Source organism: Grus americana, chromosome 1 (assembly GCF_028858705.1).
Source record: "Grus americana isolate bGruAme1 chromosome 1, bGruAme1.mat, whole genome shotgun sequence".
Classification (NCBI taxonomy): Eukaryota; Metazoa; Chordata; class Aves; order Gruiformes; family Gruidae; genus Grus; species Grus americana.
The window spans coordinates 185,607,891-185,633,494 of record NC_072852.1 but is presented as its reverse complement, the minus strand read 5'-3'; the positions used below and the strand labels follow the sequence as shown (position 1 = coordinate 185,633,494).

The 25,604-nt window shown below is 37.4% G+C and overlaps 1 protein-coding gene across 6 annotated transcripts in view; it reads right to left on the bottom strand.

Annotated features, from left to right (window-relative positions):
• DGKH (diacylglycerol kinase eta) overlaps positions 1–25,604 on the bottom strand; it is a 170,019-nt gene that overhangs the window by 35,647 nt on the left and 108,768 nt on the right. For 5 of the 6 annotated variants that reach the window (XM_054836041.1, XM_054836051.1, XM_054836076.1 and 2 more), the window contains 12 exons: positions 20,614–20,720; positions 19,204–19,329; positions 17,950–18,052; positions 16,516–16,678; positions 13,981–14,089; positions 13,549–13,688; positions 11,331–11,415; positions 8,811–8,896; positions 7,277–7,376; positions 5,732–6,008; positions 5,149–5,277; positions 575–709 (listed from right to left, as the gene is read on the bottom strand). In XM_054836041.1, coding sequence (XP_054692016.1) covers positions 575–709; positions 5,149–5,277; positions 5,732–6,008; positions 7,277–7,376; positions 8,811–8,896; positions 11,331–11,415; positions 13,549–13,688; positions 13,981–14,089; positions 16,516–16,678; positions 17,950–18,052; positions 19,204–19,329; positions 20,614–20,720 — 1,560 coding nt within the window. The remainder of the gene's footprint in view (positions 1–574; positions 710–5,148; positions 5,278–5,731; positions 6,009–7,276; positions 7,377–8,810; positions 8,897–11,330; positions 11,416–13,548; positions 13,689–13,980; positions 14,090–16,515; positions 16,679–17,949; positions 18,053–19,203; positions 19,330–20,613; positions 20,721–25,604) is intronic. The other variant, XM_054836083.1, reaches the window with a different exon arrangement.

Genomic DNA, 25,604 nt, shown 5'->3' with positions numbered 1-25,604 from the left:
TAAGAAAGGCTGAGAGACTTTTCACCAGGGCCTATAGTGACAGGACAAGGGGCAACAATTTTAAACTGAAAGAGGGTAGGTTTAGATTGGACATAAGGAAGAAATGTTTTACGTGAGGGTGGTGAGACACTGGAACAGGTTGCCCAGAGAAGCTGTGGATGCCCCCTCCCTGGAAGTGTTCAAGGCCAGGTTGGATGGGGCTTTGGGCAACCTGGTGTAGTGGAGGGTGTCCCTGTCCATGGCAGCAAGGTTGGAACTAGATGATTTTTTGGAGGTCCCTTCCAATCCAAACCACCCTGTGACTTTATCATTCTAAGATCCTGAATTTCATTTTTCATCCTCCAGAACTGAACACAACACTTCTGGTACACCTGGTGTTGTGCCAAACAAACAGGAATCTTCTACGTTATTTTGCATTTCCTGCTACACGATACCACGCAAAGATGTGTATGTCGGTTCAAACAAATTCAGAGCTCCCGGCATGAAGTAAAAATCGTTATTTGACAGCAAGAAGGGGAACAGAAGGCAATATTAAAGTCGTGTAAGGAACAACAGATTTCAGAACCATAATTACCTGGGCAGATAATCCTAGTGTTAAGTACTGGGAGGTTCTCCTTGCTTGCAGCCAAAGCTGGAGCAGAGAAAGAGCCTGTTTGAGAATGGATACCTCGGCTTGTACGTCGATCTGGAGATCTTGGTGCAGTTTTAACTGTGCAGAAGAAGTAAAAGTAAGAGCACTAATTAGACCTATTACGACATTACTGAATACATAGTTTTTATAGCCCTGAAGATATTTCAAAAAGTCATTAATTTAATCTGTTACCATTCTGTAACAAATGTCCTCCCTGCCTCACACCACAGTTTTTCTTCTAAATACAGGGAAGAAAACTCAGAAACACATCAAGTGATAAACACAAATTAAAATGAACAAGTGTGTATGGCATACAATGTGCCGAGTTCCCAACTTATGCTTCAAGCTACTAGCAAAAATGGAATTATATCCACCCTAAAATGCAGTAATATTTAATGCTGTAGTAAGTGTCTGATAAACATGTTAATGAAGTAATACAAATTTAAAGTCAATGTATATTTACTTATAAATATACCTATATTATACAGTTCATTATTATTTATAGCAATTTTAATATAGATAGCTATTCTAACCCAGAGGCCATGGAAATACCTGATCAACAGCCAGGCTATTTGCTTCCAGCAGCTAAAATGGACCCCCTGCCTGCTTCAGGTTTCTGAAAACCTCAGACAAAACTCTGACATCTTTATCTATAGCCAACCTGAAAATTGCAAAGGAAGGGAAAGCCATGTTCAGACATTCTTGTCTTTTACAGATGGAGAGATCATGGGGGAGATCGATTTATCATTACCTTTTCTTTTTCACAAAAAAAACACCAGCAATTCCCAAAATAATTGAAGTAACTTATTTGTTAAAATTCTCGAGAAGATGGATCAGTAAAACCTTCTGACAGACAGTAAAGTTTGGTAGCTGATCAAGTTGTTGGTGACCAAAGCAGGTGATGGCTCAGGAAAACAAAGGGGAAGAAAATCAAGGGGAAAGAGAAGATGTTCACAAAGAGGAACTGGTAGCTCAGTGAGGCCAGTTATCCTTGGGGCTGCTGATGAAGAAGGAAAGGCTGCTCAGAGGGCTGGCTTCAGGTGCAGTAATTTATTTTCCTGGCAGAACTCGTGTCGTGTGGAATGAGAGAATATGCCGGTGCCTGCTTTAGACTGGAGAAGTTAATCTTTGTGAAAGCCAGCCCCGTCAGATGTAGCCAGAAATTGGTGCCCCAGGGAAGAAAGTTTGGGTATTACTGAATGCTTTGCCATAGCATTTCCATGTGCATGTAAAAAGCTTTTGCACACCAGATGATCATAGACAGACATTTCTTGGCTACCTTTGCTCCAAATTATCTTACATGCTAAAACTACTTTTTAGGACAACTTCAACCTTGACAAGCTGAAGAAGCTCAGAACAAAAAATGAAATTATTTCAAAGTGAGCTGATATATTCCTCTCAGTACCTGAAAACTAATTCAGAAAAAAAGGAAAAAAGTCAAATTATTAGGACTAGCACCAAGACAGCAGTAGAAAAGCACCACCAGGAATGTGGTGGGAAGGTTAAAATATACCCTTTTTTGTGGCAGAAGTGGGACAGATCAGCTCATGTCAATCACGGTAATTCAGCCTGAGAGTAATGTGGATGTACTGTATGAAGACATTAAGGGAAAGAAAGTGCAGAGTGGGAAAATCTAGAGACAAATGTAGTAACAAGAACCAGGGGTAGAAATTGTGTTCAAATCAATTCAGGACAGGATTTGGGCATTCACTTTTTTAAAAAAATTATGATAATCTAGCACAGAACAGTCAATGAAATGGCAAATTCTTCACCCTCTTGTATCCCAAGAATAAGATTACACACTTTTCTGGATGACTTGCTTAAGTCAAACTGAAATTATTAGACACAGGACAGGGATAAGTGGGTTTAATTTTCTGGACAGTTCTATATGAAAGATCGGACCAAGTGACCTAACAGCTTCTTCTGACTTTAACATCTGCATACCAGCCTTAGCAGTTATCACAAAATGCTCTAGTATTGCATGATAACAATACAACACAATGTTTTGTATCTGTGCATGACAAAACACTGTAATATAAAGTTAAAAAATGAAAATAAATAAAACCTGAAAGTGATATCTAGCAAGAGTTATTAAATATTTAGATGAAGGTAATTAACATATGGAAAAATATTATCTTCATCAAATGACCAGGAAGATCCTCAGAGGGTAAAATATAATATTCAGAACAAAATTAACATTCATTTTTCATAATGCTACTGAAAAATTCACAATGCTATTCACACAGTCTGTTCTCTATGTACTTGGGAACAAGGCAGTTATATTAAATAGGAAAATCAACAGAGCAGCTGCTCTTTGTTTGACAGATGAGACTCATGGGGATAACTGCAATAAAGATAAACTTTTGCTGTTCATGCTCTGATAAAAACAACAGAGCCCTAATGAGCAAAACTGATGTTTCATTGCAGATAATTGAATTCATGTTTCACGCTTTGTCCCTAAACACCTATCTTCCACTGACAACATTAATATGCACTCTATTTCACACATATCAGATGTATGAAGAATAATACAGCTCCCCAATAAACACAGAAATTGCATCATCAGGAAACGAGGGGCTTATATATATTTATACATATGGATACACATATGTGCATATTTTTATTTTATTATATATTTATGGCAGTAGGACCAGGTCATCCATTGAGCCAGCATCCTCTATGAACTACTACTGAAACTAGACAACCAACAAGCGTTGATTCCTACAACCAAGGTAAAAGGAGAGGGGCCAATGAAGAGACAATCACTGAAGAGAGTCTGAAATCCAGTCCTGGAGAAAAGGAAATGTGAGATTCTGAAACAACAGAAGCCCCAAGAAACTAATGACAGAGCTACTGAGAAAGGCACTAGCTTCAGAGCAGAGCCTCAGGAGGACAACACCTCTGGGAGATCTTGGTGTGGGTTAGGGTAACAGAAGGAGATGCAAATCCCAAATGACTTTGCTGACAACTGATTTTGCCACAGGAAGTTGCTCACTAAATATCTAGAGCATGGTTTTTGCTGTCCACCAGCTACCACTGTTCCTCCATGACTCAGAGATTATCTCAAGACCTCACCTGCAGCGCATCACTGCCCACTTTGGTAATACAGCAAAGACTGAAATTTCCACCTACAGCAAGAAACGGCTTCCCTGAAATTATTGTGCAGCTTGGGACTCTTGAATCGCCCTGACACGTTAACTACCACTCAAACCAAAGTGCAGCACTGAAGTTTGTGATGGGAGATGTCCTAACATGACCCCTGGCTGGATTGGCTTGGTGCCAAAACCAAGCAAGGAAGGAGGTAAGCGAGGGTTCCTTAGAGACAAATTTTACCCTATCATTTCAATGTAGGAATTAGTACTATGCTATTTCAGGAGATAAAAATGGAATACTATTCTCTAAATATCATTTTACATACAGCAACCAAACACTGAATAGCCAAAAGGAAAGCTTAGCAACAAAATGGGCTATTAATTTAAGGAAATGCTACCTTCCAAGCAAGTTGTTTTAAACTCAGATCACTCATTTATTGATACAAATAATACAACTGGGTTATTTCTGTTGCATTTTAAACCCCAGCATGGTCTACCTACTCTGTCTTCCTTTTTTTTGAGAGTACCTTGCAGAGCCACACAGTGAGAACAGAACGATGCTCCTACAGGAAAGCAGGAGCACTGGGACAGCAGCAGCAGGTGAAGTCCATCTGGCCAAGGAGAGAGCAGGTAGGGGGCTCTACCCCTTGGAAAGCAAGAGTAGCTTGGTATAGCGGCTTGCTAGATGGCTTGTTATACAGCAGCTAATAGCTGCAAGGAACTAGCTGGACTAATGACCTGTATTTGGGACAACAACACAAGAAATTTTTCATGGGAAGGAGCCTTAGGATATCGAAGACTTTGGTTCAAATTTCTGCTCTGGATTAGACAAATAGAGGGGGTGACCTTAGTACTGCCACTTCTCAAGAGACTTCCATGCTCCAGTTTCTAGTATATTATTTCCTGCTTTATGCTGTTCCACTTCATATAAAAGACTTAAATTTCATTCTCTCTGTTCCAATAGGTGCCTCAAGGTAAGTTCTCAGCTGAGACATCAGGGTTTTGTTGCCAATACAATGCATAAATATGTCTGTTTCACATAATTTGAAACCCCTTCAACAGAAATGACTGACAGAAATTCCTATAATATGCCCTAAAATGCCTACAACTGAGACATGCTATTGCCATCGTTACCCAGGCTCTAGTCCCTGCTCAGGTTCATGTAGAAAGGTGAGTGTAAATGCTGGATTAAATGCAGGCACTTCTCTCCCCAACAAATACCTTCTCAGCTTTGTAATTCCATTCCAAAAGACTGCTCATCTCATCTCCCACATTTTTCCCTCAACTTTTATTTATCCAAATCTATTAAAATTTGTGACTAGTTTCCAGAGAAACAACATGCTAGTATTTTTAATTATGGAGCTCCATAATGCAGCTATAAGGAGACTGCATAATTTTAAATTATTTTATTCCTAATTTACTCACTTGATGGGGACTCAAGTTCCTTCGTATCTTCCTCTTTTTCTTCTTCTTTGGATTCATCCAATTCTTTGCTATATTCCAGTGGGGACTGGTTCACTTGTTCTTCACTATGAGCATTCTGCTCATCCACAACTGCTTATTAAAAAAAAAGAGAGAAAGTTTCAAGATCTTTAAAGAAATTCTGCATAAATGGAAAATCAGCTTCTTTTTTTTCTGTAGCTTAAAGTTTAAAAATATTAACAAAAGGTTTCTTTGCTAATTCAGCGAAAAAGACTCTTGCAATCCTTTGCCCATTGATAAAGATTCGCTGCCAGAAATTTTCATTTTGTGGAGGACAATAGTTACAAAAGAAACACACTTTTATATGTGCACACACGTGCATACATATGTATTCATATATGCAGACAGACAGTCATCAGCATCCAAACAAGCTGCATTTCTTTCCCTTGCAGCTTGTAACAAGCATATAATTTTACCTACATAAAAATGGAGAAATCAAGCTTTAATAATGAAAATTTATGCTAGTAAAGAAAAAAAACCGCATCATTATTCCATCAGTAGGGATCAAAACGTTGCTGATGTGCACCTTTTTCTGCTTGTTCAATGATCTGCCTCACAGCCTTCTTCAAGCTGTTTGCGCGGAGCATTAACTGTTCCCTTGGTTTGAAGAGTTTCTGGGTGGAAGACTTTGAGACGCACTCCGCTAATTGCTCTTTACTTTCAGACAAGGATTCTTCACTTGAAAACTCCTCTGGTTCCTCTTCCACGATGGGGGGAGTGATGCCTGGGAGAATGGGAGCAGCCTGGGCTTCTGTGTGAAGAGCCTGGAGCAACAGGTCTAGCTTCTCATTTAACTCAGTGCACTAACACAAAGTGGAAAAGAATACATACACACCAAAAAAATCAGTGAACATATGAACATTTTCAGGAAATTAAGTACTGGATTATAGGGAGGGAGCAAAATTCTCCATGTGGTAGGATTTAAAATTGTCTGTGTCTTAAATGTCTATGTCATTGTGTATTGTAAAATCCAAACCCACGTTTAATATTTCATAATATCAGATTATGAGCAGGTCTGCATGGGTTTTTGCAGACTCTGTGACACCCAACCAGATTAGAGCGATTATAACAAAAAACCCCCTACGCTCACACTAAAGTAACACACAGTGCTAAACTCAGCCTGCCACATCGCTAGGGTACAGATTAGATCTCACTCTTCTTCAAAGAGAGAGAACCAGCACAGATTTGCCCATATCATGCATTATAAAAAATTATGGGTGCTCAGTACCCCAGTTTGGAGAGAGAACCTACAGGGACATGTACAGCTGTCAGACTGAAAACACATGGTGGTTTTGGGGTGGTGGTGGTTTGCAACACAGCTGTACATTTAAGCGAGTTGTCACAGAGCAAAGAGGCTCACGCCAGAATCAAACACTGTCAAACACCTCTACCCCTGACTAAGCAGTTGCTCTCTAGGTACACTGGAAAAAAAAGTGATTTTCTGTGCTTAAGGGAAAGGAAACCAACACTGTTTGGCCCTGGAACACTAAAAAAGAAAATTCATTTTCTAAAATGTGCACTGAACCAGGAACTGCCATTTAGCAAGTACATTTCCTGACTCTGGGACTGTTAGTGATTTTGTTTTCTTTTTTTTTCAGCTCATGTAAATTTTGTGCCTCATACCAAATCCTTCTGGTTTTTTTCCCAATGCTTTTGCAACACGATCTCTACAATTTGCAGCTTAAAGCAGTATTTTTAACACTGTAGTCTCTCTTCCCTTCATTCTCCCAGCATACCCTCTCTTCATTATGCCACTGTTTTCCTGTAGCTAACTTAATCCCTTTCAGAGAAAAGTCTAACTCCTAATGCAGAATATTTCCATTTATCTCTATGGACATTACCATATACTTTATCCTTTCTGAAGGAAAAAAGTGTAAACAGAGTTTATAGAGATCTTACAGTTTAAAGATAGTTTGGAAATAACTGTCCTATGCACTACGTAGAGAAGAATTTTAAAGTCACTGGTTGAAATGGAAGCCAAGCCGGGCATCCTGGAGAGGTTTAGAAATTAAACACCCATGAGCTGTAACACAAATCACAACTTTAAAGCGGAAAATAGTAATTGTCTTACTTTAATGGCCATGGCATCAGCCTCCTCTGCATTTTCCATCGGTTTTTCGTAAGTCTTCCCTATTTTGGCAACGAAGTCCTTTACAGTTTCACATAATATTCTTCAGATAAAAAAAGGGGAGAAATGAAATGAAATAGATATGTTTTGAATATTAAATTCGTAAGGCAATTGGTTGATGTGAATAGTGTTATACACTGTTCTTGTTTGAAACAGAACTCTGTGATCATACTTGCAAAGCAGATGATACTCTTTTGCATGGCTTGCCAAATTCAAGCGATAGGCTTTAAAACAAAAACTCTTCCTCCCTTTTTATTTAAGCCTTTGCACGTATATCTAACTCTCCTATTTCTAAGACCTGAAATAAATATGACTAATTTTATTCATTCCCTTGCTTGTACACCTTCCATACCAGAACTGTTAGCAAACTCGCCTTCCCTTTGTTAACTTCAAACAGCATCTTGCAAACTCCCATGCGGAGATGGAGCCTGGAAACCATGGAGAAAATCTACTGACTTTAATGGAGCACTTCCTAGATGAAAGCATACGGCCACATATGTCCCATTGCACAGCTCGTGCTTTTGAACCACGGCTGACCTTGAGGCTTATCTACGCAAAACTACAGTGGCTGCAATGAGCTTTCATTGTGTGAATCAGAGACAGGCTTGGTTCTTATTACCTACGCTGCAGACAGACAGCAAACTTACTAACAAGGTGTGGATAATTGCTTAGTACTGTTCATTTGGTTGAAATTTATTTGACAGAAACTAAATAGATTTAACAAGATACAGACCCAATTTAGAATTTGGAGTTAATTTTCAGCATGTGCTATGTATACTTTAAAAATGAAATTTTACTAACTTGCTTTTAAGAGAAAAAAAAAAAGAGATGTAATGACTTTCTGATGTATTTTTGAAGACTCTGTAACCGGTCTTTTGCGCATCACAAAATAGAAGATGTTTTCTTCACAGAGAAGTTACATACAGAATACTTCTGATTTCAGATGATGTCTATGATTTGCCAAGTAATTATCTCTCTTTTTTAAGTGTTTCAGTTTGGGGAAAAAAAACCTTGTTGTCTGAGACCACTATTTATTGAATTGATATAGACAGAGCTATGACAAAGCTGCCTAGCCTGAAGTTTGCCTTCACATTAGTGAAGCTGTTTGTCCTTTTAATGATATGCATAAAACAAAACAGAAAACAAATAATGTGAAGTAGATCACATATTTGCATTAGTAACATTAAGTTTCATATATAAGCTGCACGCTGATTTGAAGTGATTTGAAATCACTTAATATTATGTGATATATTTTTTAAAGTGGTGACATACTGAGAGTTAAGCTATCCATTACAATTGTACCATATAAAAATTCTGCAGAAAAAACATCCACTCTAAAATATATAAATTAAGATATATTAAGCCAAGCAAGCTAGGCCAGCCATAAGAAAATCAGGCTCACACAGAAGGTTATTATGCTGGTGACGTTACACAGGGGATTTATCCCACACATTGTACATAAAAAGGATCAACTCACTTGGCAGATGATATGACAACTGAGTGCTGATCAGAATTGAGAATTTTTGCAAGATGAGCAGCAACTGAGTCCTCATAAGCAGATATCTGAAAACAGAGAAAAAAGACTTCAATTTCCACACGTTTCAGCATTTTAATGCCTACTAGTGAGTTAAAACACCTCCAAAAATAGCAGGATTTCCAGTAGAGGTCTAATATAAGAACAGGCAGCTGGCAATGCGGATTCTACCTGCATACCGTATCTTATGTATCAGATTTTTAATACTGAAAGTAACACTGCATCTGAGAACTTGATCCACAGCTCTTTTCCTCCTGTAGAGAAAACAGTAAGTTATTTCTATGCTAAAAATAGTCCATGAGGAAGAAAATAATCTACCTTCTTTTTAGATTTGTAACAACCTGAATTATTATAATCTAGTATCTTTTATTTCTAAAACAAGCAAAGTTTTCCTCAAACTAAGCTGCTCAACTAAGAATAAATCAGAAGTTTGCAGTTATAATCCTGAATTTTCTTTTTACTGTTAGATGGGATCTTACTCCCCAAGCACCCCTACTGACAAAGGCTGCTTAACTGGCATAATGTTATCAAAACCAATCCTTAGGGAGCAAACTATTTAGGGCTTAGTCTTTATGAGAATGTTTGAGAGAATGAATGTGTGCAGTCCGCCTCTTCTTGCACAGAAGAATTATAAATCGTGAAATACTCAAAGATTTGGAATGGATCACATTCCCATCTTCATGCACTATGCATCCAGACTGCAGTTTTAAAAGAAAATTCTAACTAAATTTGAAATCTAAAGCTAAAAATAAATGCAGTTCTGAAATTTTCAGATGGCTTCCTTTAAGAATCTCTTAAAATCTTGTAGTGTGTTTTTGTCCTTGGTACGGAGAAGGCAGATATACCACTCTTTTTTTCTTCCTAAACCACAGCCTTAGCTGTAGAACTCTGACAGTAAATCAGTCTTCATTTCAAAGGAAAAACCAATAAGTAACCGTCTCATCTGTAAGAATGTACTCTTGATGTTCAAACATCAGTATAAGATTTCTGGAACCAAACCAAGTTGAAATAACTCTCCTGAAACTGAAGGAAAGAAAAAAAAAAGATAGAATTGGATATCTACTTTTATTCACTTTTAAAACTAAACTTTAATACATTAATCTAAGGTTAATCACTCTTTTTCTGAAATATCATAACTCAATAAACTATGCAAAAAACATTGAAATAGAGACTCAATGGGGTACTCAAAAGAAAATAGCTTTCTTCAACTCAGAGTAATGGCAGGTAACTATAGCCTACAGAACTGATTTTCAAAAAAAAAAGAGGTTTTGTACAAGCAATTCCTTCCATTTTCTGGAGAGGCTAAACACAGTTTCAAAGCCAGAAATAACTCGAACAAAATGTATGGGTTTTTTCCTTTACGAGATGAAGATGCACTTGACAATTTTAACTGTCTTTCAAAATTAGAGAAGATAAAGCCTTGGTCTGCATTGCTGACACTGGAAACAGAGCTGTGAGCAAAGCAACCCCGTTAAAATCCCAGCCAGTGGAGCCCCAGCCTTTTTGCATCTCTGTATCTAGCAAGCTGTCAAAGGTTATAACCTCCTTGCCAATTAAGAGTCTGAATTATTAAATTATTCAAGAACCTGCTGATTAATTATTGCTTCTCAAGTACTTTTGAGCTAAAGTTGATAAGCATTAATTTTCTAAAGGAATATATTATTTTCTCATTTTTAGTCAGACTTTTCATGCCCATTAATTTCATTAAAGCAACTCCCTCACCCTCAAAATCAAAACCTCATCAGGTAGTCACAAATCTAGTCTGAAAAACAGACAAAGCTTTTCTTTGAGGTCACTTATGATTTTGAGCTCTCTGAAAAAACAAAGAGAAAGTCAGGTGGTATCACCTGATCTAACTCACTTTTACAAGCTGCAAAAAGCTCTTTCTTTCAGAATACAACCCTTGCCTTCAAAATATTGGTTTTTTTCAATGCCTATTCCAAACTCAAGATAGCAAACATTTTGCTTTTTCTATATATATAAAAAATATATATTTTCATATATTTATATATCATTATAGTTTACATAGTAGTATTATATAACATAATACTATACCATTGTATATAAAATAATAAGTATATTCTTATATAGAAATAATTACATAAAATAGAATCATGTTATAAGAATAAAATAAGATATATTCTTTTATATATAAAACAGTTGTTTCTATAGAATATATAAACTAATATGTAAAATACATATATAAAAATATATTTTTCAGGAAGAAATTTTTCTCACTGGTCTGCTGAAGACTCCCTACCTTCATAAATTTTTGGCAAATAATACAGAACTGGAAACTAATTATTTGAGATAGACACCATGAACAGACATCCACTCAGTTCAGTTAGCAGATCACAAAACATCTGTTTCTATTTTTCATGCAAGTGCTTCAATTATAAATATTGTCATCCCAGAAGCATAAAATTAAGTATACGAAGCAACAAAACAAAAGTAAAAGTTCACCTGGCATTCCTCTGACTCTTCCGCAGTCACTGGAAGAATAGAAGGCTTTGCTGGTAATTTCAGTTCATATGACATTATACTCCACCTAAAAGAAACATACCAGCTTTTAAGTTTCCAAATGATTAGTTTTATCTTTTCTCCAACACATCAACAAAAAGAAAATCCAGTGTCACACCAATTGTTAGAAAAAACCCAAAGAATCTTAATTTTTAATTGCATGCTAACTGAATATGGGTGAAATATTGAGACTAAAGATAACAATTGGTTTTATTGCTTAGATTTTTTTGTCAGTGATTTGATAATAAGCCTTCTTTGCTCACAAATCATGGGACATTCAATGCAGGCAACAAAGATTTTCTAGCAAAACATTCACAGTATAAAAGAATTCATGCAAACTAATTGCAGAAGTCAAAGGAAAATATATGCGTTCCTGGAGAAAAAGCTCCAAGGTAACATTAGCTTTTCATCTCAACAAGGGGAGGGAGGCATGAGAATGAAACGAATAGTGAAGTATCTTCATTGACATATATATTTTTTCCCCTGGTAAAGGACAGTACTCTACAGCATAGATAATATGAAACCGCTAATAGCAACATCCTTCAAAGCCTGCTGAAAAGAACAAGTAATCATTGCAGATGGCCTTGGGAGCAAGTCTACTGAAATTAGAACAAAAAATGACACTGAGCTTTTTTCAGTACAGAAAAAGACAAACATGATTTAATCTACGAATCTGTTGCCCAGGCAAACAATTATTTGTGAGGATCAGTAACAATCATTTCTCTATATACTTTGCTGTAAAATGATCAAGTAGTCTGCAGAAAAGCTTAAAACAAAAAAGAACTTGTTTCTCTATTTCATAAAAAAAACCCTAAAATAAAATCTTCTTTGATCACATTCAAGTGTTTGTAACTAGAGCAAGAACAGGAACACCTATGAGAGAAAGGAACAGAGTAAGAAATACTCTCAAAAACAAGTGTTACACCTTCATTGGAATAACATGACCACCACCACCTCTGACTTTTTTTAAGTTAGGATTGCTCCTTTGCTTTATGGATGGAAACCACACAAAATAAGGAGTGGGAAGATCTCTTGGGTTTGACTAAGAAAACGCCTCCAACAGCAATATTAGTAGTGGATCAAGACAAAGATCAACTTAGCCCAGCATCTTGTCCATGTCTGATGCTTCAGGAAATTTTATGAAGGATGAAAGCACACAATGAGAGTTCTCCCCACATCCAAGGACAGAGAGCTCAGGTGTTTCCTAACTAAAGATGCTACCTTTAATGGTATTCAACAGTGTGTATGGAGTCCATAAATCTGCCCTAAATGTTTTTGAATCTATACAATTTCTTAATGCTTACAACTTTTTGTAAGAGGCAGTCAGGTAGCTTCATCAGTTATGCAATAAACTGTCTCTTTTGTTCATCTTTGGACGACACGTTTCTTAGATTCATCAACTGCTCTCCTCTCTGACTCTTCAGTTACTATCTATCTCGGCTTCCATCGACCAGCAGGTTGAGGGAAGTGATTCTGCCCCTCTACTCCAGGTGTGACCCCACGCGGAGTACTGCATCCAGCTCTGGGGTCCCCAGTACAAGAAAGATATGGAGCTGCTGGAGCAAGTCCAGAGGAGGGCCACGAAGATGATCAGAGGGCTGAAGCACCTCTCCTATGAGGACAGGCTGAGAGAGTTGGGGTTCTTCAGCCTGGAGAAGAGAAGGCTCCAGGGAGACCTTAGAGCAGCCTTCCAGTACCTGAAGGGGCCTACAGGAAAGATGGAGAGGGACTGTTTATCAGGGAGTGTAGTGACAGGACAAGGGGTAATGGCTTTAAGCTGAAGGAGGAAAGATTTAGATTAGAAGTTAGAAAGAAATTCTTTACTGTGAGGGTGGTGAGGCACCGGAACAGGTTGCCCAGAGAGGTTGTGGCTGCCCCCTCCCTGGAAGTGTTCAAGGCCAGGCTGGATGGGGCTTTGGGCAACCTGGTGTAGTGCAGGGTGTCCCTGCCCATGGCAGGGGGTTGGAATTAGATGGTCTTTAAGGTCCCTTCCAAACCAGTCTATGATTCTATGACTCCATGATTCTGTGATTATGATCTGCACTCTGAAAACCAAAACCACTGAACATGAAGTCTCTAGAACAGATTTAAGCTATCAGAAACCCAAACAAATATGATTTGCATCTCATGGTAAATCATGTATATGCACATTTAGGTTTACCTGTCTAACATTTTTGTGCTGGCTCGCTCTAGTTTCTCCAAAATCTGAGGAAGTTGTGTATCATCATCACAGGATCCTCCCCAACCAAGGACACGAGCAAGGTCATTTCCAGTACCGAGGGGTAACACTCCTAACTGACACTGAAACACAACACAGGAGCAAATCTACTGTTGAAAACTAGAAAGTACACACTACTACAAATGCTTGATATTTCAGGCAACAAATGTTAATTATACAGCTGATGTCTAAAGCTTGTAAATCAGATTGTGTAATCCCGACATAACATTTACACCAGTGACAATTTTCATTTAAGAGTAACTATTGAGTTTGGCCCATATCCACGTATATGAAAAAGAACCAAGCCAAGGCAAAGTAAGGATACAAAATTAAGTCTAGTAAGTATAGTCAAGGAAAGTAAGTATACACACTTGCCTGTTTGTGCAAGCTGAGCTTATCAATTTCCGACAAGACCCAACCCACGCTTCCATCGCCGCCACACACAAGAATCCTGAAGTTGTCAAACTTCTGAAATAGCCGCAAACTGCAGAGAAAATGCAGCCTGTTAGGGCCAGTTACATCCATTAGCGAGATAGCAGTTATATTCATTAGCAACCATTACATGAAAATGTGCACGGCATCTTTACAGTGCTTCTTTTATTGTTCTGGGGTATGTGGATACAACCACAGTTTTGTCTATTTGTCTATTTTGTCTATTGCTGTATATTCCACTTATACTTACATTTCTGATAAATAACATGCCCAGTTTTACTTTAAAAAAATTCCCTTGATATTGTTTTCAGGATTTTATTAATACTATTTTATTAATTTTATCAATACAAAAAAATTTTCTAAGCTATGAAATTGCAACTGCTCTATGCTTCCCACTTCAGCCAGAAGGACAAGGCACCATGGGGAATTTTTCACGAGAGGAGGTTAAGACACAGCGACAGGATGTGCTTCACAATACAGGTGGGCTTTTTCCAATGCATGACTAATCAAATGCAAGGACAGTTGGAGACAATTATTACACATAAGGTGATCACAACAATATAAGACAAATAATACTAGTATTTCATATTAAATCCTTAAAGCCGTAGCCTGCTTTCACTTCCTACAGTTCTTCCTCCTGTTCTCTGACTTTAACACCTACAGGATACAACACTTGGGCAGTACAGAAAAAGACAAGAGACAGAACAAGCAGAAAGGTGAGACACAGAGGAAAGGGGAATGAGATGTGAAGAAACAGCCAAGAGGTAAAAACAACAGGGATTTAAACTTAAAAAAGTAACTGGAAAGTAGAAACTCTTAAAATAACAAAAATAAAGATGTTTAATTTTAATGCATGTTATTTTCCAGAATATGTATAATCTCAGAACTATTTCTAAAAAGCAACATATTAAGATCACAAATTTTTGAAGAATTTATATTTTTTCTAAAGAAAATAATGCCACTTGTATACAATAAATAGTATCACTTGTATATGACAGGCAGATACCTATTCAGAACAAAAGATGCAGATATTTAAGGAAAAAAATGTTGATACCAGAACAACTTCTCCTACCCTGAGAAAAGAGAGAAATCCCCTAGAAATGCACTATCATCTCAAAGAATGCCACTCTGCTTTTTAGATCAACTAGAAAAAAGAAGACATCAGCACAACCTGATAGAATAACTGCTAAGGACCTCTTCTTGGAAACCAGGAAAAACATTTAAAAGAACCAACCTGACCTACGATTACTTTGCATAACCAAAGTGAACCTCCTGAACTGTGCTGCTGGTAGGTACAACTAGATGAAGCAAGAGAACTTGCGAACAGAGGTATTTTTTCAGACTCTCCCCTCTCAAAAATTGTCTCTCTAATTGAAATGAACCTTCTTTACTTCTAGAATCACATGTACAAAACGTCAGCCGAAAGGGACTTTGATTAAATTCAGATTTAAATCAGGGTTATAATGAAAAGAATATTACATCTTAAAGAGTTAATACAACATGTCCATAACACAGTGCTAGCTATAAAAATCCACATCTGTATTCCACTATATTTGTATTATTTGCCCACTGTTTGAATTTTTGTGCATTTGTTTCATCTACATTTTTATCATGCAAGCATAATTCTGCATCTGTACAAAAATTAGTGTTTCTAGTTGCTGTAACTGATAGCAATAAGCCATTTGACCACAAAGATACATCTGAAAGGAATTAAGTTCAGCAACAGAAAAATGTGCATGAATTTAATCTTTATGAATGTGCAAATATGATTGGGTTGTGGCCATCGCTATGCAAATTTCATCCTTATCTTTCCAACAATCAGCTCCTAGATTTTGTAGAATTCTTGACAGTTTTAACTGTGTTCTTGCTCCAAACTTTGTGAGTTGCTTGTTTTCTTGACCATTTGCATATGTTGCCTAAAACCATATTTTGAATATAGTTTTTCCAATGACAAAAGTTTTAGCGTACTCATCCATCATCCACTGCAGACTCCCCCACTGACATTTGTGTTCGGAATTCAAAAAGATACAGAGTACATATATACAATAGTTTTATTCCATAAATATTCACAACAAAGTCACGGGAATATTTGAATTACGCATATGAAATGGAAGAAAAACACCCAGGCAACTGTGCATAAAGGCTCTGATTCAGGAAAGCATCTAAACATTTGTAATGGTTTTGAACCTTACCGGTTAACAGAAGTCAAAGCTAGCCAAAAAGCCATGAAAGACTTGGGCTGATGGGTTTTGGGTTTGAATTTTCAAGTGAGTTTTCTTTTCTACAAAGAAAATACCATCCTACAATCCCTTCACCCACCAGAATTCATCGTGAAATTCTGTCATCTATTAGATTTTAATTAGGAAGTCACAGTAGATATTGGTGATAGAATTATAGCAACCAGGGGACAACACAACACTCTATTTTGCACTAAATTCCCTTGCAAAAAGGATTACTCAAGATTTCCAAGGTCATTACCCTAAGTGAGGTCCTCCATTCATTAAATCGAACACCTGAGCTGGATTTAACGACTGTTTGAATCGACGAAGAAACTTTACTCCCTGATTGTCTCCACTCTTTGAGTTAACAAAAACTAAAAGAGGACTGGCACAGGATGGCGGGCATGTGGCTTTCCAGAAACCTGTAAACATAGTTAGAAAGAATGAAATAAATAAGGCTTTCTAATATGAACAACACAAAAAGAAATCATGGGAAAGAGGAAGAAAGGGATGCAGGACAAAAGGAGTACATTTTATCATGCATAATGTAAATGCTAATCGGAGTATTAGCCCTGCAGGGAAAACATAAGTGCTCAAGATTTACCAGTTCACTTTTCTCTTTCAGGTATTTTCAATGCCTAGATTTAGTAAAATCCTGAAGACAATAGCTTTATTTTTTTCCAGAGTGAAAAAGGTTATTAACCTTTTAGAATTCTTCTCAAATCTTGTCTTTACAAATTACCACGTAATTTAATATATATTTCAGTTACAAGTGTCCGGTTTTTAATCTGATTTTTCTTTACCCTTACTGGGTTGAACTGGATCATCCACATCTGTATGAGCTTTCTAAAAATACTTACAGATTGTAAAAGTTTTACTCAGTTGCTTCCAGCTGAGACTTTGTATGAGAATTTTTTTCTTAGACTGAAGTTATACTATTAATTATAATAGAATCACTGAACAACAGACCTTCAGCTGTGATTCAAAGCTTATTAAAGCCAATGCAGGTCTCAACTGATTACAGCAGACTTTCTCTAAGGCCCTTCCTTAGCAAGTAGTACCGATGGACACGGTTGTCACTAACATGACCAGTCCATGGAAGTACTGGTTTCTCAGCAACACTTCAAATTCAGACATGGCAGGTATAGGTTTTGACATTTGTTTCAGGCAATACAAAAATAACTATGTTGTTTTCAGTTGCCTAAAAAAAGGTCACTGAAGCTACAAATAAAAAATTGGCATTAGAGGATGCTAATTTAACTCCACATTATCATAATGTATAATTTAAAATAAGGTTTGATTAATTTATTTAAATGCCAAGAAAAATAATTTCACATATGGAACAATCTTCCTAGCATGAATAATACAAAGCAGCATGACACTCTGGTCTGAGACACCACATAGCAAATACAAAGAAAAGAGTGAATATATACAGCATAAACAATCACTTTTACTAACTTCATACAATAAAATTCATTAAATTGCATTAGAAGTGTTGGCCTACATTTGCCATCAACACAAACTATATAATTAAAGCAGTTAGATTTCATGACACCCCTTATTAAATCCACTCCCTGGCTTTAAGTGCAGTGTCCCACTGCTCACACGGCTCTACCCTGAGCCACCAAAGAGCACCTCCGAGTTTTGAAGTAGTCAAAAGTTAGTCCACTGAACACACTACAATACTACGTACCATCAGAGTCTATACTGTTTAGTGCTGTCGGAGGTATGATCGATACCTTACATTGGCCAAGTGGACATTTACGAGGATATAGATCTTTACAGGCAGTGTGAACCTATAAAAGAAACATAAAATTATTTCCCTACAGTGGAATTTCGGGGTGAAAATATAGCTGATACAGTATCTATGTAACAAAAATGGACTAATATATAACATTTAGGTGCAGAGGGAAGAGGAACGAGACTGGGAAAAAACCATATGAGTGTCCAACCACAAAGGCTTGTTACTCATTCCACAAAACATAAGTTTGGAGTACTTCATCTTCAGCAGATATGAATCTTCCTTTCAAGGGAATCGCTTATCTGTATCCACAAGCAAGGGAGAACCAAATTCCCAGCAACCAGCATCCGTGCTGGGGGCAGCGGGCACACCGTGCCCGTGCAAAGCAATAGCTCTGTACATGCCTGGCCCACCTGGATGTTCTGGAAAATGTATCTGCACTAAAGCCAGCACACCTACCAAGCCAGACCAACCCACCAAAGGTGGGTCCCATGTGTTGTAGAGGCATCTTCCGCAGTTATTGGAAATACAGGCACACACAGAGGGTGCTGCACAATCATTTCTCACTGCCTACACACAGACATCTACATGCCAAAAGACTCAACAATAAAAAACCTGCTGACTTTCCACTTCTTTAGCCTAGCATATGAAACCCATCTTTTTAGATAAGTTTAAAAAATTAAGAGAAAACTATATGTTGGGGAAACAGCAATAACATGTTCTAGAATTTCAATCAGCAATCTACAAAGTGTCCTGAAGAAAAGAGCTTCAAGATTTTGCAGCAATAAAAATATTACTAAAATAATATTAATACATAGTAATAAATAGTAATATTACTGATATTACTAAATACTAGTAAAATATTATTACAGCAATATCTACGATTAAAGAGACAAGAAAGTAACATGATTATCATGCAAACAGAATAGGCATCTGAACCTTCAGTTACCAGTTAGGCAGGCAGAGAAAACACACTGGATGACAACACCTATTAAAGAAAAGCTGCATCTGTGGGTGTATTAAAAATTAACTGAAGCAAGTAGGACAGTCATGAGATATTATGAACACTAGAAAGTCCTGACTTTGCACAAGCTGCCTGCTCCTACTTAATCCAAAAGCATGGTTACGAAATGACAAAATATAAATACTGGTGAGCAATAAAGCTGGCAAAATCCTAGGCGCTTGGATGTGGTTCATTGCACCTACCATAGCTTTACACCAAAGGCACTTCCAATCTTGCAGGCGTAAAACACTGCCACAAGTCTTGTCGCAGACTGCACATTTGGCACTGACGGGCAGATTACCCTCTAACCACTGGTGAGGCATAGCTATCTGTGAAGTAGTAGTCATAAAAGTTAAAAATACTTTTAAATACTCAGAAATAGAAATTAGACGCTTTTGTCTTTCAAATATAGGTGGATTTAAACTATTCCCATCCCTGGAAGTGTTCAAGGCCAGGCTGGATGGGGCTTTGAGCAACCTGGTCTAGTGGAAGGTGTCGCTGCCCATGGCAGGGGGGTTGGAACTAGATGATCTTTAAGGTCCCTTCCAACCCAAAGCAGTCTATGATTCTATCATTCTATTTCCCATGGCTCTATCCTTTCATCAAAAAAGCAGGTATGGCTGACCAGGACAAGTGACATAGATGGTCGCAAGGCAATAGCTATGAAGGTGGACCATGGTGGTGCTTCACGTGCTAGGCAGAAAATGTGACAGCTGAAGAAGGGAGACACATCTCATTCAACTATTCACGGTACTATGGTAGCACCTAACCGCAAAACAATGGGGCAGTTAAATCTAGAGCTTCTCTAATACAAATAAGTACCCATTCCCTTAATGTTGACTACGTAACACAAGCCAACGAAAATAACTAAAATTCAGAAGAATAGGCAGGACAGCAGAATATCTCTGTGGCTTTACGTATCCCCTCGGTCACCACAACTGGTAAGTCACATCTCTATAAAGCAGGTCCTAAATGCAGTGGAGAGCTTTACTCAGTGCACTTTGTCCCAGTAGTACCATGGGCAACTCATGACACTCCTAGGTGTGCAACTGAGCGCTAACCTTCTAGGAAGAAGTTTCACACCAGTGGCCCATACACAGTTTGTAAAAATAACCCATCTATCACAATAAAGCTCTGAAAAGCTTTTGTCATTTCTCCTACTAATTTTAAAATTTCTGCTTTCATCAGTAAAAAACCCCCTCTGTACGTCAGTGAATTCCAAGCAGGCCTCCTGCAGAAGAGCTATCGGTAAGAAGGACACAAAATAGATTGCCAAAACAGCATGGTGACGGCATAAAATACCACCTTTGCTTAAGAGCAGTAGGAACCTCTGGGAGCAGTTCTCCAGCTTCAGAGCTTCTCTGCATGTGGCCTTTAAAATCTTGTAACACAGCTACAATCTAGTGCCCACAGATACTAAACTTGTCTTGTGAGATAGGAATATAACTTTTGTTCTAAATACCACGTTTAATCTTTGAAAAGCGTTAAGGAATGTAACCACCTACCACTAACTTCAATGGGTCACATGGCAATATTTCTATATTTAGCCTTTTTTTTTTTCCCATAAAGAAGAAACAGCTTTGGAAAATACTGTAACTATGAATAGTACTTACACCATCTTCATCTTCAATGATGTCTTTTCCAATTGAGGCTAATGTAGTCCATTTGCAGTTATTTGTTGCTCGGACAGCACATCTTTTATGTGCTTTAAACTTACACACTGGAAGGTACACATAAACATGTATACTATGTTATTTGTTGTATTTCAGTGATATATATTTCTTTTAAAAAAATTAAACAGAGGTATTCCATAAAACAGCCAAGTACGTGTTGCACACATGACACAACCCAACTAAGAAAATTCAGTTCATAATCACTCCAGCTTTAACTCGCTAAACTGGGTTTAGGGGCAACACACACTATTTGCAGCCTTTGTAGGTTTTCATACATGCTTTGAAAGGATTCAACATTTGCAGACGTTCAAGGCTTGAGTATCTCCGCAACCTTACAGCTGAGTTAAAGTAGCCAGGCTAAGAGGCTTTGCTGGAAGGATGGTTAGAAAACTCAGCAGCTGAGAAATACACTGTTTTGTTTGCTCAGCTGTATGTAGCCCGTGTTAAGTGTGATCTTAAATTCACACCGGTCCCCATTTTTTTCAGGTGCAATGCAAGGGTTTAAGGTACAAATATACCTTTAACATAGAAAGAATAGAATAGAATAGAATAGAATAGAATAGAATAGAATAGAATAGAATAGAATAGAATAGAATAGAATAGAATAGGTCTAGACTATTTCAGTTGGAAGAGACCTACAACAATGATCTAGTCCAACTGCCCACCACTTCAGGGTGCAAAAGTTAAAGCATGTTGTTGAGGGCATTTTCCAAATGCCTCTTAAACACTGACAGGCTTGGGGCATCGACCACCTCTATTTTTGCCTTTTCTATCCCTCCAGTGACACAACTCAGATACCAGGTCTAAATTTGCAATAGGTGGTAGGAGCATGTCTTGGAGAAGTATTTTGCTTCAGGAGCTCTGTTTCTTTGCTTAAAGAACCCCTTTTGGGCACCATACTATGCCTATTTTCCCCAGAAGCTGAGAAAGTAAAGAGTTAGGTAGTGATATATTTATTCAGGATATTGGTAGTTACACTGTTTTCCGAGAGGCTACATTAAGTGAGGAAGAGCCCGACTTCTTACTGGATTATTTATTAAAAATATACTAATTGGAATACTCAGCACAAGTGTGTAGTACCGGCAGACATTTTGACAATCTAATAACTATTTGTATTTTGTTCAGCTCAATTAATATGACTAGTTAATGATATCATATTATACCAAACAGACTGATGCATACAACTGTGGGTATTCCTCTTACTGGAAGTACATGACATCATTCTATTTAGAGTGCATTATATAAATTATTTTGGCAAAGACCATTAAAGGTTTATGAGAACTAGCCAGCAGATCAGAAGTAGTAGTCTCTTTTCAAACAAATATTTGACAGGAAACTATCAAAATCTTTGGCCCATTGCTTGTCCACCATTAAAAACATTAACCCATGGTACAAAAGGTCTTGTGAATCATAAATTTCTCATTTTAATTCCACTGATACATTGCCAGATCAATTTAAAAAGTGAATGCAGACTATTTAAGCAGCATCTGTTTGAGAGCAATCATCATCCCTGCTCTGGGAGATGCGTGAACATATGTGGTTAGCTCAAAGAAAGAGAAGGAAACAGAAGAAGGACTTTTGTTGCTTTTACAGTAATTCCCCTGGTTATTTCAAAAACTAGCATTCACAGACCTGAAGTGTGCAAATATCTCGTATTACTCAACTAACAGGCTAGGCTCACATTTTCAAAATAGCTCAGCAGCATATTGTGTGCTTGCCAACCTAAGCTGGTTCCTAGCATCGACAGAAGTCGGCTCTCACAGAAGCACAGGCTGCATTAGCAGAAGTGTTGGGCCTTGAGCAAGTTTTGCCACTTGAATGTTTTGGAGAAGATATGCCATCTTCATATTCACAAACAATATGCATTTGTCTTTGCCACACAGATCAAAATACAACAAATCAGGGATGAGGGGCAGTAAGAAATCCCAAATGACTATGGCACAGCAAAGTAAAGGAATTTTCAAATCCTATTGAGTTTAACCAGATCTCAGGACCCTGTATTCAACCTCTGCTCTCTCAACAAAGCAAGGAGAAATTCAGACCTAAGATCTGAAGAGTTGCAGCAAGCCACACCATGGATGGCAAGTGACAACTAATGTTTGCTTTGTAGGCACAGTACATAACTTACCAAATCTCAAAACAGACTTTCTGTAGGTCTGCGATCCCAGTATCATTAAATAATTATTTGTGTTACTCTGAACATTAAACATTATCGAAAGCAATGACCTTAAGACACAGATGTAACTTTTGAACAAAATACATAGCAGTACAGAAGAGATGGGTGTACAAAGGAAAATTTTAAATCAAATCTCAACCTGAGTTACTACTACCCCCTAATTTCTTTTGTCTCAGATGACACTGCAGCCCATACATGAATCAGTCTGATACCTGAAATCTTTTGGAAACATGCAGACATACTGCTAGACATCAATTGCCACTACTTCACCAAAGTTAAAAGGTAAGAAAAGAAAAAATTTAGCCAAACCAAATCTAGAATATTTGTAGAACATTATTTTAAATTTTAATTCCCTGTGTAAATATTTCTAGCTGGAATATGAAGCAAGTCTCTCAGAAAGCCAATCAAGAGAACAACCTAATTAGCAAACAGTTGTCACAGTTGTACCAACATCTGCTGTCAGACACAGTTCCACTGGCAATGACTTGGATAGAAATGCGGTTTTAATACACAATAATTGAAGTTAAAGAGCTTTGGAGAGTTTCTGTAGAAAGCGATCTATAGTTCTTTATGTTTCTTCACCTAAACACTCCACGTATTCCTACGTTCACCTGACATTTCTTAGGCTTAGACTCATGAGCATACAGCAAGCTAAACTCTGAGTAAGAGAAACATTTGAGAAACATGAAGAACAAAAGCCTTACTTGATTCAAGTAATTTGAAACAATTTCCAAAGCAAGGCCAAAAAATGTAACTTTTCTGCCCTAGTAAAGGACATTCTATGGACGAATGTAGGGAAGATGAGTCCTTTAGACCTAGCTAGAGGAAAATTTTTGTTTATCAATACCACATACAGACAACACTTGAAAAGCAGATTATCTTCTGAGAAGACACAAAAGAAGGAACTAGTGGGAGGAATAGCATTGCACCTCAAAGGCATATACAATTAATTTTTTTAAAAGCCAATTGTTTTTTGAGCAGTAGAAAGAATGAAGTCTGGTTTGGCATGAATTTACATCTTCAGTATGATATATATATCAATTCTTTAACTTCTAAAAAGATGAAAGTTCACACTACAGTCTTTTCCCTAGTGAAGGTATTAACATACCTTCTTTTCCTACACTGGTTTCCACAAAACTTACAGGAGTATCTTCAAGGTGACCTGCAATGAATTTGGCCAACCTTTGCCAACGGCTACTGAGAGGGAAGGGGCCCTGAAAAAGGCAGGCACCCATTTTATCTTCAAACGAATTGAGGCTTGTTGTGTGGTCAGGCTAAAAAAAACAGTTGTGTAGCACTGCTGGAGACAAACAGGTCTAGGAGAATAAAATATTACAGGACTAATCTTCTGAAGTATCATAAACTGCAAAATATCAGTGATGGGATTTATTTTTATTTTATTGTTACAGTTAACAGTCAAGAATCAAACCACAAAGAGTACAAAGATTCTAAGCTACTTTCAAGATAACTTTTTGTGCCAGTAACCCAAAACATTGAGGAGGAAGAGTTCCAAATTCTCCTGAGAAGCAGCCTCTCATGCTTCTCAATATAAGACATAATAGAGTAGCCTGGGATCAATGACCACACAAATAATTGAATTTAGTATAGATATAAATGGATTCCTAGCGTAAAGTAGTACTGGAGGTTTCAGATGCCAGGCATGAATATTTAAACAGTTTTTTTAAAGATGTAATGAGGAAAAGTAGCACAGAACATGTCTGGGGAATCTTAAGACTCCATACTTCCTATATCATCTCCTCAAACAGTGTATATTGCTAACACGTTCCAAGTCAAAAAAATAGATGGTGAAATGCATTAGAAGTGCACGTGACAGAAGCAAGTAAATATGAACTCAGTCACATCAGAACTTCAGAGAAAGAAGTAGTATCAAACCAAAATATGCTTCTTATATGCAGAAGTTAAGGATGGTTGAACATGGGCTCTAGTGGGCACCTGGCTTCCAGCCAGGGTCAACCCACCATGTACAGATATAGAGAATCAAGTACAAACTATGAGTGTTTTGGTCAAAGAGTTAACCTTTGACTGATTTAGATTAGGTGCATAGTTACGGTTCTCCTTTTATTTTTAAAAAAAAAAACAGATACAAACTAGCAGCTAAAAAGTAAGAGGAGATAAACTTATTAATAGATAAAAGAATATCATAGTATCTACATATAAACCAATCCAGGTCATGCATGTTTATGAAACTGTGAACCAGTGAAAGCAAATCCCATCAACCATCAAGAGCCATTCGTAAAAACTGCTGAAGGATCAGCTGGCATCAGATATGTGGATAAATGTAGCATTAGTTTGTAATAAGTTATGCAGAAAGTTGACAAAGTGTAAATCTGTAAGGAAACTCCCTTAATGTAAAGTTAGCACCAACACCTTAGAAATTAAAACCATACTTAGAAGCAAAATAAGACACTGAAAAACCAGAAAACAATGAACTAAAACAATTAACACTGATAAACTTACAAGAATAATTCTCACTAAACAGCCTTTTAAAATAGCTATAATATTAACTTATGAAAGGGAAGAAGTCTTTTCTTTTCCTTGCCTGAGCAAATATAACTGTATTTGTACACAGAGGCAATACAACTGCATTCTAGCTAAGCACATGATACTTCCATCTGCCAATGTCAGACATCGAAAATACCATAACTGCCTTAAAACCGTCCAAGCGACTTATACGCAGTGGAAAACATACACCAGAGAAGCTGGAAATAACTATGCTACTTCTAATTTCTATGAA